The sequence below is a fragment of the Cicer arietinum genome, chromosome 3 (assembly GCF_000331145.2).
Source record: "Cicer arietinum cultivar CDC Frontier isolate Library 1 chromosome 3, Cicar.CDCFrontier_v2.0, whole genome shotgun sequence".
NCBI classification, from domain to species: domain Eukaryota; kingdom Viridiplantae; phylum Streptophyta; class Magnoliopsida; order Fabales; family Fabaceae; genus Cicer; species Cicer arietinum.
Window position 1 is genome coordinate 76,298,501 of NC_021162.2, and position 14,874 is coordinate 76,313,374.

At 30.5% G+C, this 14,874-nt stretch overlaps 5 protein-coding genes across 5 annotated transcripts in view; 1 reads left to right on the top strand and 4 right to left on the bottom strand.

The window, feature by feature from the left end:
* Window positions 1–1,204: 1,204 nt before the first annotated feature.
* Window positions 1,205–3,253, bottom strand: LOC101514995 (transcription factor MYB8-like). The gene is made up of 2 exons (XM_012714185.3): window positions 2,616–3,253; window positions 1,205–2,262 (listed from the first exon to the last, which is right to left on the bottom strand). The coding sequence occupies exons 1-2, from the start codon at window positions 2,746–2,748 to the stop codon at window positions 1,625–1,627; spliced, it is 771 nt and encodes a 256-aa protein (XP_012569639.1). The 5' UTR covers window positions 2,749–3,253; the 3' UTR covers window positions 1,205–1,624.
* A 152-nt stretch (window positions 3,254–3,405) lies between these two features.
* On the bottom strand, window positions 3,406–6,605 carry LOC101515320 (mitochondrial import inner membrane translocase subunit TIM14-3-like). Its single transcript, XM_004494779.4, has 3 exons — window positions 6,333–6,605; window positions 5,391–5,563; window positions 3,406–3,796 (listed from the first exon to the last, which is right to left on the bottom strand). Exons 1-3 carry the CDS (start codon window positions 6,333–6,335, stop codon window positions 3,640–3,642), a joined length of 333 nt encoding a protein of 110 aa, XP_004494836.1. The 5' UTR covers window positions 6,336–6,605; the 3' UTR covers window positions 3,406–3,639.
* A 1,940-nt stretch (window positions 6,606–8,545) lies between these two features.
* On the top strand, window positions 8,546–9,542 carry LOC101515645 (dof zinc finger protein DOF3.7-like). Its single transcript, XM_004494780.4, has 2 exons — window positions 8,546–8,672; window positions 8,827–9,542. The coding sequence occupies exon 2, from the start codon at window positions 8,828–8,830 to the stop codon at window positions 9,461–9,463; it is 636 nt and encodes a 211-aa protein (XP_004494837.1). The 5' UTR covers window positions 8,546–8,672; window position 8,827; the 3' UTR covers window positions 9,464–9,542.
* Window positions 9,543–11,214: 1,672 nt separating this feature from the next.
* LOC101488400 (protein LEAD-SENSITIVE 1) lies at window positions 11,215–13,137 on the bottom strand. Its single transcript, XM_004494781.4, has 2 exons — window positions 12,715–13,137; window positions 11,215–12,185 (listed from the first exon to the last, which is right to left on the bottom strand). The coding sequence occupies exons 1-2, from the start codon at window positions 12,806–12,808 to the stop codon at window positions 11,494–11,496; spliced, it is 786 nt and encodes a 261-aa protein (XP_004494838.1). The 5' UTR covers window positions 12,809–13,137; the 3' UTR covers window positions 11,215–11,493.
* Window positions 13,138–14,576: 1,439 nt separating this feature from the next.
* LOC101488728 (uncharacterized) overlaps window positions 14,577–14,874 on the bottom strand; it is a 2,560-nt gene continuing 2,262 nt past the window's right edge. Inside the window, exon 5 of the mRNA XM_004494782.4 lies at window positions 14,577–14,821. Coding sequence (XP_004494839.1) covers window positions 14,694–14,821 — 128 coding nt within the window. The 3' untranslated portion in view covers window positions 14,577–14,693. The remainder of the gene's footprint in view (window positions 14,822–14,874) is intronic.

Genomic DNA, 14,874 nt, shown 5'->3' on the forward strand with positions numbered 1-14,874 from the left:
GCTTTCTGATATCAATAGATTTGCCTATAAAGTAAACTAATAGATTGCTCATATCTATCCTTGTCTTGTTAGTGTATATATTAACTATGCGCTTGCAACATATTGTTACATATATTATATATAAGACAATAAATAATTTGTCAAAGAAGACAATAAATAAATCTTTGAGGCTAACCATATGCATTAGTTTAATATATATATTGGTGGCTAAAATTATTATAACAACTATAAAGGCAATTAAATTTCAAAAAAATGTTTTATCTCGTTATATTTAATTGTCTTTCCTACTTTGCACCTGCATGTAGAGTAGAGAATCTAAATCCTATGAATTGGGTTGATATCTTTGTGATAAAGTAATTGAATTTTGCAATAAAAAAAAAAGAGGTAATGCCTCCTCTTTTTAAGATTATCTAGCACGTACGGCATCATTAAACTATGTTCTTGCTAAATTTTCGGATTGACTTTCAACAAAATGCCATGCCATGTTGTCAGTGAGTTGGAAAAAGATTAGAAAAATCAGTTGATATAATCAAACTAATCAATATGCCCTCCGAAGCTAGAAATTAGAATCCATGACACTTTCAAAAAAAAGAAAAGAATCCATGCCTTTTGTCGTTGATATATATATGGAATCTGCCCTAGGTTTTTCTTGGTTTATTTGTACAAACAAAGTTTAATAGTTTAATAGTATTATCGAAAGCTGGAAATGCTATTGTTTATGGATCGCGTGATATTTTAAATTGATTGATTTATTTACAGGAATATCAATTGTTAGACTTGATTAAAAAAAAATCAATTGTTTGACTAACACAATTTCAAAAATGTATAAAATCTTTCATATGTTGTACTTGTTTACCACTTTAGCCAACATTGCATTTTATTGTGTCAGCTATGGTTCACACGATCAGACAAATATTCATTTATCATCCACTCTTGTTCCGAGTTTGAGAATGTGGTTATTAAAAGATAAATTACATTATTCAGTAAAATAGTAGTGTTGAGCGGTGAAATATTATTAATAATAAATTTAACGATCATGTATGCAAATAAATAATGGAAGTGAGTAATAAATGGATATCGGTCTACAAAAAATTATAAACATAGAAGACTAATTTAGATTAAAAAGTAAAAAATTATTTCATCAAAATGAAAATTAGTTCGACACAAAAATTAAGATTAAGGACATCCGGAGCAAATAAAAGAGTGTAAACTAATTTTTATTTTATTTTAATTTTCCTCCAAAAAAATAATTGTTGAAAAATGGCGTAATTGTTGTATATCTAATCTAAAGAAAATTATTAATTATCAATAGACACTTATATACCCCTTTATGCCTAGTGAGAAATAGAAAAACAGATCCTGCACTCTCCACAATCACACTTGACCATATTATTATTATTATTATTATTATAGTTTTATTTGTTCCGCACACTTACATAACTAAGACTTATTTAAAAAATCGATCTCTTTTTTATTTTGGACATCAAGGTTAACCTTTCTCAAACATACGTTTTTTCATACACACTACTCAAGATCGAATCGGCCGGCGACCAAATAATTAAAAAACACAAACATAAACATCTACTAACTTGTGTCACACGTAATAAGAACTCAGCAAAAGAATCTAATAATTGTCATGAATATTCTCTTCATTCTTCAAGAGATTCAAGTACTCTTCATACAGCTTCTCAAGAAAACCAGATTGACATTCCATATCACTGTTGGTGACCAAGTCCTCATGGTGATGTTCAGCAAAGAATAATCCAAACCTGTCATTTTCTCCCTCTTTACCTACCCCGTTTTCCTCTATTCTTTCTGTTCTTTGCTCTTCCTCTTGGCTTGTTGTTGATGCACTTATAGATGATAAAGTCTTGACCCTTATAGGCTTTGGTATATATAATAAAGTCTTCTTCTCTGACTCTAATACTTTTTTCTTGCCTTTATTCTTGTTCTTATTCTTGATCTTTTTCTTGTTCATTGGTGATTCTTGAGCAGGATCTGTCAACTTGTTGTTTGTGTTTGGATCAGTTATTCCTCCTTGATTTTTGAGTTTTTTAATGAGATGAGTGTTCCAATAATTCTTAATCTCGTTATCTGTTCGTCCTGGTAATCTTCCCGCTATAAGGGACCATCTATTTCCAATAAGTGAATGCATTCTTATAATAAGGTCCTCTTCATCTGGTGTTATGTTTCCTCTCTTTATATTTGGTCTCAAATAGTTCATCCATCTCAGTCTGCAACTTTTTCCACATCTAAGAAGCCCTGCATCAACCATCACGAAATCATATTGTTATGTAATGTAATTGAAAAGAACTTAAAAGAAAAAACAATGAAGGGATAAACAAACTAAGGACGTATTTATATTACTTTATGAAAACATTTTTTTAAAGTGAATTATTGTAATAGAGAGAAGCTAAAATATTACACAAAGATAATGTATTTATGAAATAAATAAAAAACAATTTTATTTTTATTTTTTATATTTACATTGTTTTTGAAAATACAAATAATTGTTCACTTGAAGCTTTTTTTTATTTTTTATTGACAAGTAAAATTAACACATTTTAGAAAATGAAAAAAAAAAATATTTTTTCATAAAGTAAACAGAAATTTACCGGCTCTTTTTGGAAGTGATCTCCACTGGCCTTCTCCATGAGCTTGAATATACTTGGTGAGCAATGCATCTTCACGAGGAGTCCATGGACCTCTATGCAATCCAACTTTTGAACAACAAGGAGCTCTTCCCATCTTTATTACAAGATATAAGAAACTCAAAAACTCAAGCAGGCTTATATATATGATGAGAAGGCTCTCTACCTCATATCAGCTTCACTAATTCAACTTTGTTCTCCTTTTAAATGTCCATAAGATAGCTTATACCAACTCTTTAAAATAAAATAATACACTTAACTCATGGATCATGGCAATGTTGTTGGTTGTTGAATTTTAAATTGATTAATTGAAAGCCAGCAGGGCCTATTCTATTTCTGACCAAGTCAAATTTCCTATAGCATATTGTATATTCTAAACCCTGTCTGATTGTTTTTGGTTCCACTTGTAATAATTTTCTTTCCTTTTTCAATACTATACCTTTTCTCCTTGGGATTTTATTGCATGTTAGGATGGGAGCTCAATGCCATAACTAATAAACTCTTGTATATATAAAAAGAGGGGAAAAAAATGGATAGGTTTCTTCCAAGATTTAACCTACAAATGATACTACTGACAGTGGATTACCATGAATATTTCCATTACTTTAGGTGAAAGATACATTTTAATCCCTGCTAAACAGTGCACTTTCCTTTCGGCAAGCAAAAACAAAAAGTAACTTGCAATATTAGTAACTCAAGTTTACTGCCGACCACATTCAATGTCAAAATACAAGTATGCTAAAGTGGCATAAAATTAAACTAGGGGGAAAATAAGAGCACCTGTTGATTATGATGCAAGTCAGGTTACAATAGTTTTATAATCACAGACAAACATATAGATAGGTACATTCATTCATCTTTCTTGCTATATTATTGGGTCTAATAAAATAATTGGAGGGTGACCACAAAATTTATAATCTGACATTAAATCAAGCACAACTTCTTATGTCTGAAATGTTTGGATAATTGGCAGAATGGTTATACGGCTTCAAAATGCTGACCCATTACCCTTGGTCTTTCCAAGCAACATGTCTTTTGCTTCATTGATTTTGGAAGCAAGATAATGGCTGCCACCAGCATCTGGATGGTTTGCAACCATCACTCTCCTATGTGCTTCTTTAATCTTATCTGTTGGAGTGTGCGGTCTGCCATAGTAAAAAAAGTTTATGTTAAAAAAATCATCAAGAGTGTGATTAGGAACGAAATTCAATAATATCCAATAAAATTTCATTAGAAGACAATCGAGTAAAAATACAGCTCATAATGCCTTTTATGCTGCGAGCAATTAGCAGTCTAAAATTTGAATGAAGTGATTGAAATTATCCTCATGATTTTAAGCAGTCTAATTATGCAGTTAATATGTGCAAATTCTTGAATTTTGGCTCAGGCACATATTTAGGGAGGGAGATAAAGGATTCAACACCCTCCACGAATGTCTAAAAAGTAGATACCATTTACCATTCCAGAGGAAGAAAAAGAAATAAATTTTAGGAATACAAAAACATAAATTCATAAATCGTGATTGGTTTTATTCATAGAGACTGGATACAATACAACATGGCACCAATACAGAAAAATGCATATACTACAACAACAAAAACCAAGTCTTATCTCACTAAGTAGGGTCAGCTACGTTGATCAAACGAGGCTATGATGTTCTGTCATGTAACATATAGTCATATCAAGTCTTATCTCACTAAGTAGGGTTGGCTACATTGAAATCAGTATTCAATACATGGAGTAGACAGTACAGAACTACATCCTAAAGATTACAGAAGCTATCTGAATCACATGGTAGCTAAAAAGATGGAAAACAAAATATGGAAAACCAGCAATGCAGATAAAAGTTAAATCACATAAATAATTCTGCTCTTCTTTTCAATTGAACAAAGAACTGGACCAGGATAGATCCACTTCAAAAATCACAAGTTGCAACTTGCAACAGAAGCAGAGTAATTTCAAAGTCCAATCGCATGATTCACAATTCAGGCAAACTAAAGAGGAAGGAATAGCAACATTCATGGACAAGAATTAGTTCTAAGTCATGAATTACTTTCTTAATTTCTCAACAATCTGAATCAGTCCAAAGGTATGAGAAATGATGAAACTAATAAAATTAACACCATAAAGTGTGGAGCAGCTGAGCCAAAAATGTTACAGCATGACAGCAGGATGACAACTATACTTAAGAATATAGATACACACAATAAATAATTTTATATACCATATGTATAAATGCTAAAAAATAATGTAAGAAAAAAACCAAAAACTTAAGACATACTCCAACATTCATGATTAATAATCAGAAGTCAAAATACAAACTCGCAATCACCAAGTAGCCAGCTAATAAATAATGAATGAATTAATACAAAAAGAAAAACAGAAAAAATCAGACATGTGACATGAACAAATAATGGGAATATTAAATGTAAGGTGTGGAGGAAGAACACACAACACAATAGCACTCCATATGCCACATGGCAAGAAACTAATCCTAGTTAACAGAAGAACTAACACCATAAGTTAGGAAATGTGAGACTCAAAACATAACAAAAACATTGCCGGGACTACAATAATTGCAGGGATTTAAAACATTTTTAAGCATTAACTTAATGAATGAATCCATATCCAAAAGAAAAGGTGACAAACTCTGATACCGACTATCATTAACAAAAAATAATATCTTATGTGATTTTTTTCCCAATGTTATTGTTGTAATAAGTTTCATACAATCAGTACCTAACACCCAGTATGAGAGCCGCTTCCCTTCTAGTCATAGTAGCCTGGAAACCACCTTCATAAAATCTACGCAATGTAGGTGGTCTAGCCTTGAATGCTTGCCAAGCTAGGATACCATATCTACCGGCATATGCTGCAGCAGCCACAGCAACCCCTGCTATTAAAGGTGTAGTCTGTTCCAAATGTCAATTTCAGTTCCACAAAAGAAAGACAATTTTCAAAGTAAACAAATTTTCAAAAGCTCTCTACCAACAGGTCACCAACGGTCTTGGTATAATAAGAAGGGGCCTATGGTAAGGAAAACTAGGGCCACGTTTAGACAATCTATTTAACTAAGCACTTATAGCACAAACACTTATCATATAAGTGCTTATGTATAAGCTATTTCTATAACAAAATATAAAATAAAGTCAATCAATTTTCCTAAAAGTTATAAGCTATTTGCATAAGCCATCCTAGAGAGCTTACGGAAATAAACTGAAACAGCTAATGGACATGTCATAAGTTGTTCCACAAACTCTAATAGGGTTTGATATCAAATAAGCCAATCCAAATAGACCCCAAAACCCAAATTATGCTCATTGAGACAATAATGATGTCAAATTGTGCTTATCAAAACAATAATTATTTCAACATATCAATGCAAATCTTCATTCCCAAACCCTCTACCATCCTAGATCCCCAAACAAAACTGAAAAAAATTTCAATACAGTAAACAACTTATATTACATTAACAAAGAGATCATGCGTAAAAATGTTAGACATAGAAAGAAAGATGGATATCAAAAACTTAAAAGGGAAGAGGAAAACATAGGGTTTTTTTTTGGGTGAGATTACAGACATGACCAATGGAAGCTACGAGCTTAAGGATGATTTCCTAGTTAATTAAAAAAAAATAGAAGTAAGAGAATGTGATTTGAAGAATAATGATGAACTGCTTACCATAATTTCAAAACCTTGAACAACGAAAGTGACGAGTTCGAAATAAGATTGAAGAATAGAATGAAAGGAAAATTGAAATTTTAGTTGTTTCTTTAAAATTTATGGAGGATTATGAAATGTCTTGATTAGCACGTAAATATTGTGGAAGAATAGAATGAAGAGGAGTTGGGTGTTCTAGAGAATTCGAGAGATGGGAGGTAGGGTTTTCTCTGGGGAAAATGGCTGGATTATTGTGGCCAACAAGGGGGTGCTGAAAGTACTCTTTTTTAAGGTCACCTATTCAATAAGTGGGCTAACAATTCCTTTTAAGTTTTTAGATAGTAAATTTTATCATAATTAATAAAATTTTAATTTTAATTTAAAATAAATTTATTTCAATAATATTAATATTTTTCATTAAAAACTTAAAAATATTTTATTCCATATTTTAATAAAAAATTATTTTAGTTTTATTTTTCTAAATCAATAATTAAATAGAAAATTTGCATAAATGAAAAGAAAAGAAAATTAGAAAAGCTTTTTATATATTAATTATTTTTTCAATTAAACTTTTACACAAATTGTAGTGTATAAAATAAAATATGAATATAATTGTGGTGTATAAAATAAAATTCCTACCTTGAGAACATTTGAATTTTTTCAAAAGTTTATTTCTGAATGGAAAAAAGAATAAAATTATACTCTATACACCTTACACTTCATTCCCATACCTCCACAAACTAAATTTTTTTCTAATTAAAATCTCAAAATTATTTATAAAATTTCATTGAAAATTCAAAACTGAGTAAGTTTTTATCAATGTTTTTTAAGAGCATAATATTTTCTATATTTGAAAAAATTTGTTTCGGCAATTCCAATTTTCTAAAAATTAAAAAATTTAATTTTTCACATTCTAGAAAAAAAAAGTAGATATTTCTAGCTGCAACAACATTATTTTTTATATTTTAAAATGTAAAAAGATTTTTTATGTTTCAGTTTTTATTTAAAAGTGAATAATTTTAAAATTGAGATTTAAAACTATTTAAATATCCAAAATACATATTAGGTTAGGAAATTTTTAAAATTCAGCTTATATATTCTTAAAATTTCAGTGGTAGAAAGAAAAGGTTGGAGACTTTTTAGTTCCACTTATTTAGAGGTTTTGATCAAATAAAATATAAAATAAAATCTCATATAAAATAGAGAGACTACTTACGATTCTCCTTTTATTTTATTTTTTTTAATATTCAAAATTCTGTTTTCTTTTATCTTCCAAACTCATATATATAGCCTTAATAAAAGAAGGTAGTTATAAAGATAAACAGATTATCTCATAGGTTTAACATGAAATTACAGCTTTATGATCATTTTTCCCCTTAAATTCATGTGTTTGTCATCAGCCACTTTTGCAAATAACAAATAAATTAAAAAATATAGATAATTTTAAATAGTTACTTTTTATAAAATTATCATTACTTAATGATTAGGAAAGATACATTGTGTGAATTCGAAAAAAGAGAGAGCAAGCAATAGTTATGAGTGTAGGAGAAACAACTCTAATGCTTCATTGAGATGGTAAAATTAAATATAAAATGAACAATTTTTTATTAAAATGAATTTTATTCAATTACGTGGAATCATTAAATGGTAAACTAATACTTTCACTAGTTGAGTATCTTAGTTGGATTATAAAATATTGATCCCTATACTAAATACTATTACTTTTACCACCCCACGAAGCAAAAAGCATAGCAAAAAGATAAGCTAAGAAATCAATCAATTTAATATAAAAGAAAAGCGCATTCACGGAACAATGATTAAAATGGTGGAGGCATTTATTTAAAAAGAGAGAGAGAGAGAGTTTTTATTTGAAAATTCAAAACTTTTAGTATAAAATACACAAATTTTAATATATTACTACATTTAGAATCTTAACAAATATCTAAAGGACATTCGTTACTATTTCTCTCATTAAAAATACCAACATAATATACTATAATTGATAAATAATTAAATTTCTTAAACATATAATCAAAAGTTCGAATTCGACGCTTAATTATTGTATATAGAAAATATAGAAGTGTATCTATAGAGATGTTAATCTCTTAAATAAATTAAGGTACTTAAAAATTGGCAACATAAATTATTCTCATTAATTAAAAATTGAAAAAGAAAGTCCTAAAACAACATTAATGAGAGGAATGGCAAGTAACTATAGTCAAAACGGACACACTTGTTGTAAAAAATATTATTTGTTTTTCCTTAGTATTTATATTCTTTATAAAGTAAGCGAACAAACCAACTAAAACATTATATCTTACATCAACAAACAACAGCTGAAGACAAACTAAACATTACAAGGTCATTTCTCAACTCATCCTTCTTTTGTTTTACAATTTCTTTGCTAATTTCAGGATCTGTTTATGTAAATGATGCTAATACTTGTCTATCACATATATAAACATTATGTATAATATTAGTTAATATTATAGCCTCTGATATGTTTTTATTTCAGCATGGAAGGGATAAATGATCTGAATTCGTGCAGAATGTCAGAGAAGAAAACAAGAGTAGAAGAGCAATTGAATTGTCCAAGGTGCAAATCAAGCAACACCAAATTCTGTTATTACAACAACTATAGCCTCACACAACCAAGATACTTGTGCAAAACTTGCAAAAGGTATTGGACACAAGGTGGTTCACTCAGAAACATTCCTGTTGGAGGTAGTTCTAGAAAGAACAACAAGCTCATATCATCATCATCACAAAATAATATTATTAAAGGCCATGATCTTAATTTGGCTTTTCCATCTATGGACAAGTATCCTGCAAGCATGTTTTCTTCTACTAGTGGTTTGATCAATAATTCAGCTACTAATTATGTTCCTAATAATTCCTTGATGATGATGTCAAGTTCAGATGCATCTGGTCAGGAAATTAAACCAACTAATCTTGGATTTTCACTTGAAAACAGATATTCTAATTCATATGAAGTCCAAGTTCAAGAGAATGTTGGGACACTTTTGTTTCCTTTTGGAGATATGAACCAAATTTCTACAACTCATCATGTTGAAGTGGAACATGACAAAGAACAAGGAAACTCAACCGGATATAATTGGAATGGAGTCATAGGTGAAGGCTCATCATGGTAATTGTAATTGTAATTGTAATTGTAAAGAAAGAAATGATTTAAGTTTCACATGCATGGATAATTGATATGATTTGTTTGAAGTTGTTCACAACTAACAATAGGATACATTGTTTTGCATGCTACATTTGCTGCTATTAGAGCAATGTGAGGATTTTAATTACATGAACTCATCTTGATTGTTTAATTATTACTTTGTTTTACCGAAATTCATTTTTCTTTCTATCATAATCAACGGCTAAAATTGTTTTAGCACGTGTAAAATCTGAACCGTCCAATTTAAAATTAACAGTCAAGGTTCTATATTGTGGGGAACTGCGTGATTCACTATTATATGCGGTCCGAACTTTGAGATGATTTTGAGATGACGACGAAGTATATATAGCTTTTATGTATACAAATTTTAAAAATAGGTTAAAATCCAAGTCCCCAAATTGCCAAACATACATATCTAACACATTTTGACACTAAAATTGTGCAATTTTACAAATTTAGATATTGAAAATGAAAAGACTACATTGTAAATTGACCATAATAAAGAGAGGATTTCAGTCTTACTTTTTGTTATAAATTAGAGGTAGAAGAAGAGGTGAATATAAGGCTGCTTAGTTTAAACTGAGTTTGCAACTTGTATTAAAAAAATTATTCCATCGGAAGTAGATGGATCAACTTTGATTTATTGATGTATCCTTTCAAAGATTTGGTCGAGTGCTTTGTGCACTTTATTTCCTATTACAATTTCTATTATAATATGGGCTTGTACAAAAATTAGTGGAGTTGCCAGCTTTGATATATATGTAATTATGTATGTTTATCTAAATTATCACATCAAGATTCTTCCAACTATGAAAGCACTTGATGGAATTATTAGGAAGAAATAATAATTATAATAGCAAAAGAAAACTGGAAAAAGGTGAATTTACTACAAGGGCATGTTTGGGCTGATCAGTATCACACACACTTGTAAATTATTTAACAAAATTATGCAAATCTTGAAAACTGGAATACCTGCCCCAACCAAATAGTACAACATGATTATCCACTTTGAGCTTATTTTAATTTTAATCTTAGGACTTGTGATGATTTCCTGTGTCATCATCCACACTGTATTTATTTAATAATTACTAATAGTGTATATAATATGCAAAGACTAAAGAACTAGAATTAGACGAGTAATTGTTGGGAGCATGCATTGTTTCTGTATTTTAGTGGGACCCTTAAACAATTCCCTTGGGTTAAGTGGAAATAATTTCCTTCACCACATAAGTCAATGCCTTCACATTGCAACAATGTTTTATTGTATCATGATCTGTTGTATTTTTCACTTCCAAAAAGGTCAATTGGCAGACAAATTAAACACCTTTTGTACCAAATGGTTTGCTTTTAATTTCTTCTTATCCCATTTTCTTCTTCTTAGGGTACACGAACTGAATATATTTGAAAACTATAATATTGTTCTTTCCACATTGCTAACAGACTTTGAAACTAATATATTAAGTGTTGTTATTCCCTGAAACCAATAGCTAGTTTGTTTCTCGATCAGGACTTAAGGTGTACTCCGGATAACAAAAAAGTACATAAATCAAATCAGTGCACATTCAAGGAACAGATTTTGAATAGTTTTCTCCAAACCAAATCTACTTACACATAAATTAAATCTTGATAGCAGCATCCCATGCTTAACAAGATTTTCCTTCGTAGGTAATATCTTATTAAACGGATCACACCCAAAAGAAATGCCTCTACCATCCCCCATAGAGAACCAATTAATTTGATCTTATCATAAAACATCATTATTAGTTACAACTTCCATGCACAACCTGAGTAACTAGACACACGATTATTATTTTAAGGGATATAGGGAAAAATAAAAAGAAAAAAGTCTTATATAGTAATAGTAGAACAGCAGATGTAAAATGAAGGTCATATCTGCTATCAAATTAACTAACCAGTGTAACAACTTAGAATAACACATTAACACCAGCATAAGTTTTCATTTGCACAAAGCCACTAGGATGATTATCTTTAGCTAAATCATGTGATAACAATCTGTCTGTCTGAAGTTTCATCTTCAAGTTCAACTAGCTCCTCATCAGAACAAGTCCATCCCAAGTTCACAGCCAAGTCTTCTACTCCTACCTTGACCACATCACTTCTGACACCAATATCAGTTGCATATCTACTCATGCAGTATATTCCTGCGGTTACCGTAGCAACACCAACAGGACTTGGCATTAGCAACTTGAGAGGAGAAGAAAGCATTGCAGCCAATGGAGCACCAATAACAGAAGAAGCTTGACCACTTCTTCCAACCCCTTGTTTGTCTACAATCAAAAGACCAGTTTTGCAGTACATAGCAAAATCCTCACAGTTGTTCCGAAAAACGTCATAGTTACCAAAACCATTTTGAAGAAGATACATTGCTCGATGGATAACGGTCTCAGGCGGGTCATGTAATGCAGTAGTGCATGTGCCACCCCTTATTCTGGTGAGAAAAACTGTCGGCGAAACGTCGTATTCAAAACAGTAAAGAGAACCGTTTCGAAGGAAGCAATCTAAGCAAGAAAGAACTACTCCACTGTTTGGCTGCCTGAATCCACAATCAGGAACTGTTGGACATGGGGTTGATGTTGAATCGTCATCCAAGTTCGAAGATGTCTCGGTGATTGACTTAAAGTTTCTCTCGGATCTGAAATGTACAACCTTGCTCCCCCCAACAAAAATGCCTGCATGGTATCAGATTCAATCCAACTTAGCTACAAGATTTTCCAAAATCATTAAGAATCTAGCTAGATGACTTGAATTTTGGCTATGTGAAGCCGAATAAGTGTGGAAAACGTTTGCAGAAAAGGGTGATACAACAAAACAATGTCATCTATGTGAGGAAAAATCAAAGAGAAGAATCTAGTAAAGTTATGAAGGCATGGATCGCACAAATTCCGAATAATAGAGAAAAAGATCCACATTTAAACATAAAGAAGTTGAGAATTAAATCGATGAGAGTAAGATTTATATACCCTAATAACACAATGATAGCCATTATAAACAAACACACGTATTAACGGAGTAATAGGGCGTTTTGAAATGATGAAATTGATTTTGATTTTTGATTTGAATCACTGAGATTGATTCAAATCTGAGTGAAGAGTAGTTGTTTGATCTAAATTGCGAGAAGGAGATAGTAGCAAATAGAGAGAAGAATGCTAAATTAATTAATAAAAAATAAAAAAAATGCAGAGAGAGAGAGAGAGAGACCGTGATGAGAGTAAGTGAAAACAGCTCTGTAAGTGTAGATATGGTCGCCAGGTTTGATCTCATGTCTCTCCACTCTGTTCGAAATCAAACCCATAATCTTCTCTTCTCTTCTCTTCTCTTCTATTTCTGATTTGGAATCAGCTTTCTTTGTTTAACACACACACTCCTCACTCCACATCACCGCTTCTAATACAACAACCTGCCCTCAAAGGGTGCGACTTTTCATTTCATACTATATTGGAATCGGCCCTACACACACACATTATAATTCATCCATGTGCGTATTCCTACCATTTTTTCTATTTATTCATTCATTCCGTTCAAATTTAATCACAATTCAATCATCAAATTACACCTAATTATTTTTAAGCCCAATTCTAATTTATTAAGTTAATGGTTAGTTACGTGACCAAAATTTGCTCAACCGCTCCACCAACTCACTAACTAGCTTTGTTAGTGGATCAAATCACGATGTTAACAATCATATATACTTTTTATCTATGCATTCTATGTAATTTTCTATATATGATTTATAAAATTATATACTCGTGCTTGCGTGGCAAACCGAGCCATGGCCCATGCATGGAGCTTCGGATTCTTTGCCTCGTTGACAAGTGATACCCTTTCTCTCTCTTTTTATCCATTATTATTGCACCCTTCTTCTTCAAGTCATCACTTTTTTTTAACAAAAAAAAAAAGTCATCACTTTTGTAAAGAAACTATGATATAAGGATGATAAAGATTCTTTTTAAAGGAAAATGTTAAAAGATGAAAATTGATGGTCACAAATCATTCTCACTCACACACACCCTAGTGCTAGTTTGAGTGAAAATCTTACACAAATAATTAGAAATTAGCTTAATTATATAAATTTAATTTCATTAAAAATTGATTTAGTTCATATTTTAACACACTAATTGTGAAAAGTAATTAACTAGTAAACAAAGCAAAAATGATTGCCTTAAAAAAATGAAAAAGCAAAAATGCTTGCAAAATAAAAGAAGGTAAATTGTTTTTTCAGAATTCATTTTATTTTTTATTTGACTAAATATATTTTTTAGGAAATTTGACTAAAAATATTAGAGAAACTAATATTATATCATGAAAAAAATATTCACCAAATTTTATTGAATTTTTAGAATAAAAATGTATCGATCATTTAATTTTAAATTCAACTTAAACAAACAAACTTTATATCAAGTTCATTCAAAATTACATTTACAAAATATTTATCCAATAATACACTTAAACAATTTTACCTTTTAAAATATGTTTGATGTAAATTTAGAGTAAAATTTCAACTTCATACAAAAACTAATTGTTATTGAGGTTTGGAGGTAAAAAAAAAAATCAAAGTAAGTTAACAATTTAAACTTTGCTAAAATCATGTTTAACAAGAGACAAATCAATACCACAAATTCAAACACACATGTGGCACCATGGGTCTAGAAAAGGCTCTAGACTAAGGATAGTAACTAAGAGCAATAGTAACTAAGAGTATGTTCAACGGTGAACTCAATATAAGTTCATTAAGTGGGGTCCACCGTATCACATCATCTTAAAATAACTCATTCATATTCATTAGATAGAGTCCACCACTAACAAATCATTTATTTATTATTATTCATAAATTAATAAAAAAAAAAAAATAATCGTATCCTTCGTGAGAGAAAGATGATAGCAACTTAACACATCTCCATTTTGACTACCGTTAAAGATGCTCTAAGTCATGGCAATGAACAAGTATAGATCTTTAATATCGAATGCACGTAGTTTTAACTTTAATTACCATTCCACTTAACCAATGCTTAAAACAAATTTGTCCTTGTTAAGAAAATAAAAGAATAAATTTTTCGTAATCATAACCAAAAAAGTAAAATGAAACATTAGAAAACCCTCTTATCTGTCACATAATTCCAATCACAAATGGCATGAAAAGCTTCTACATCCCATGATAAAAAAAAAATGTATTACATATGTCAATCATTCCATCGATGTTTACACTTTTCATTCAAGCACGCGTAAAATATAGTTGCCGGTTCATCAGCTGAACGAGTCTGAATTTCCATATAAGCAGCTTTATCATGGCGGCAATTTGGGCATGGCACTGCAAAAAGAAAGGAACGAGTGTGAAAAGGAGGAAAGAAAAAATGGAAAGAG

What these genes read in the sequence shown, in the direction of transcription:
- LOC101515645 (XM_004494780.4), top strand. Translation starts at nt 8,828, where the DNA reads ATGGAAGGGATAAATGATCTGAATTCGTGCAGAATGTCAGAGAAGAAA.
- LOC101515320 (XM_004494779.4), bottom strand. An exon ending in GCTCTCATACTGGGTGTTAG is followed by an intron (nt 3,797 to 5,390) that starts GTACTGATTGTA and finishes TTACTATGGCAG; the next exon opens with ACCGCACACTCCAACAGATA.
- LOC101514995 (XM_012714185.3), bottom strand. Translation starts at nt 2,748, where the DNA reads ATGGGAAGAGCTCCTTGTTGTTCAAAAGTTGGATTGCATAGAGGTCCA. An exon ending in ATCACTTCCAAAAAGAGCCG is followed by an intron (nt 2,263 to 2,615) that starts GTAAATTTCTGT and finishes TGGTTGATGCAG; the next exon opens with GGCTTCTTAGATGTGGAAAA.
- LOC101488400 (XM_004494781.4), bottom strand. Translation starts at nt 12,808, where the DNA reads ATGGGTTTGATTTCGAACAGAGTGGAGAGACATGAGATCAAACCTGGC. An exon ending in TTTCACTTACTCTCATCACG is followed by an intron (nt 12,186 to 12,714) that starts GTCTCTCTCTCT and finishes GATACCATGCAG; the next exon opens with GCATTTTTGTTGGGGGGAGC.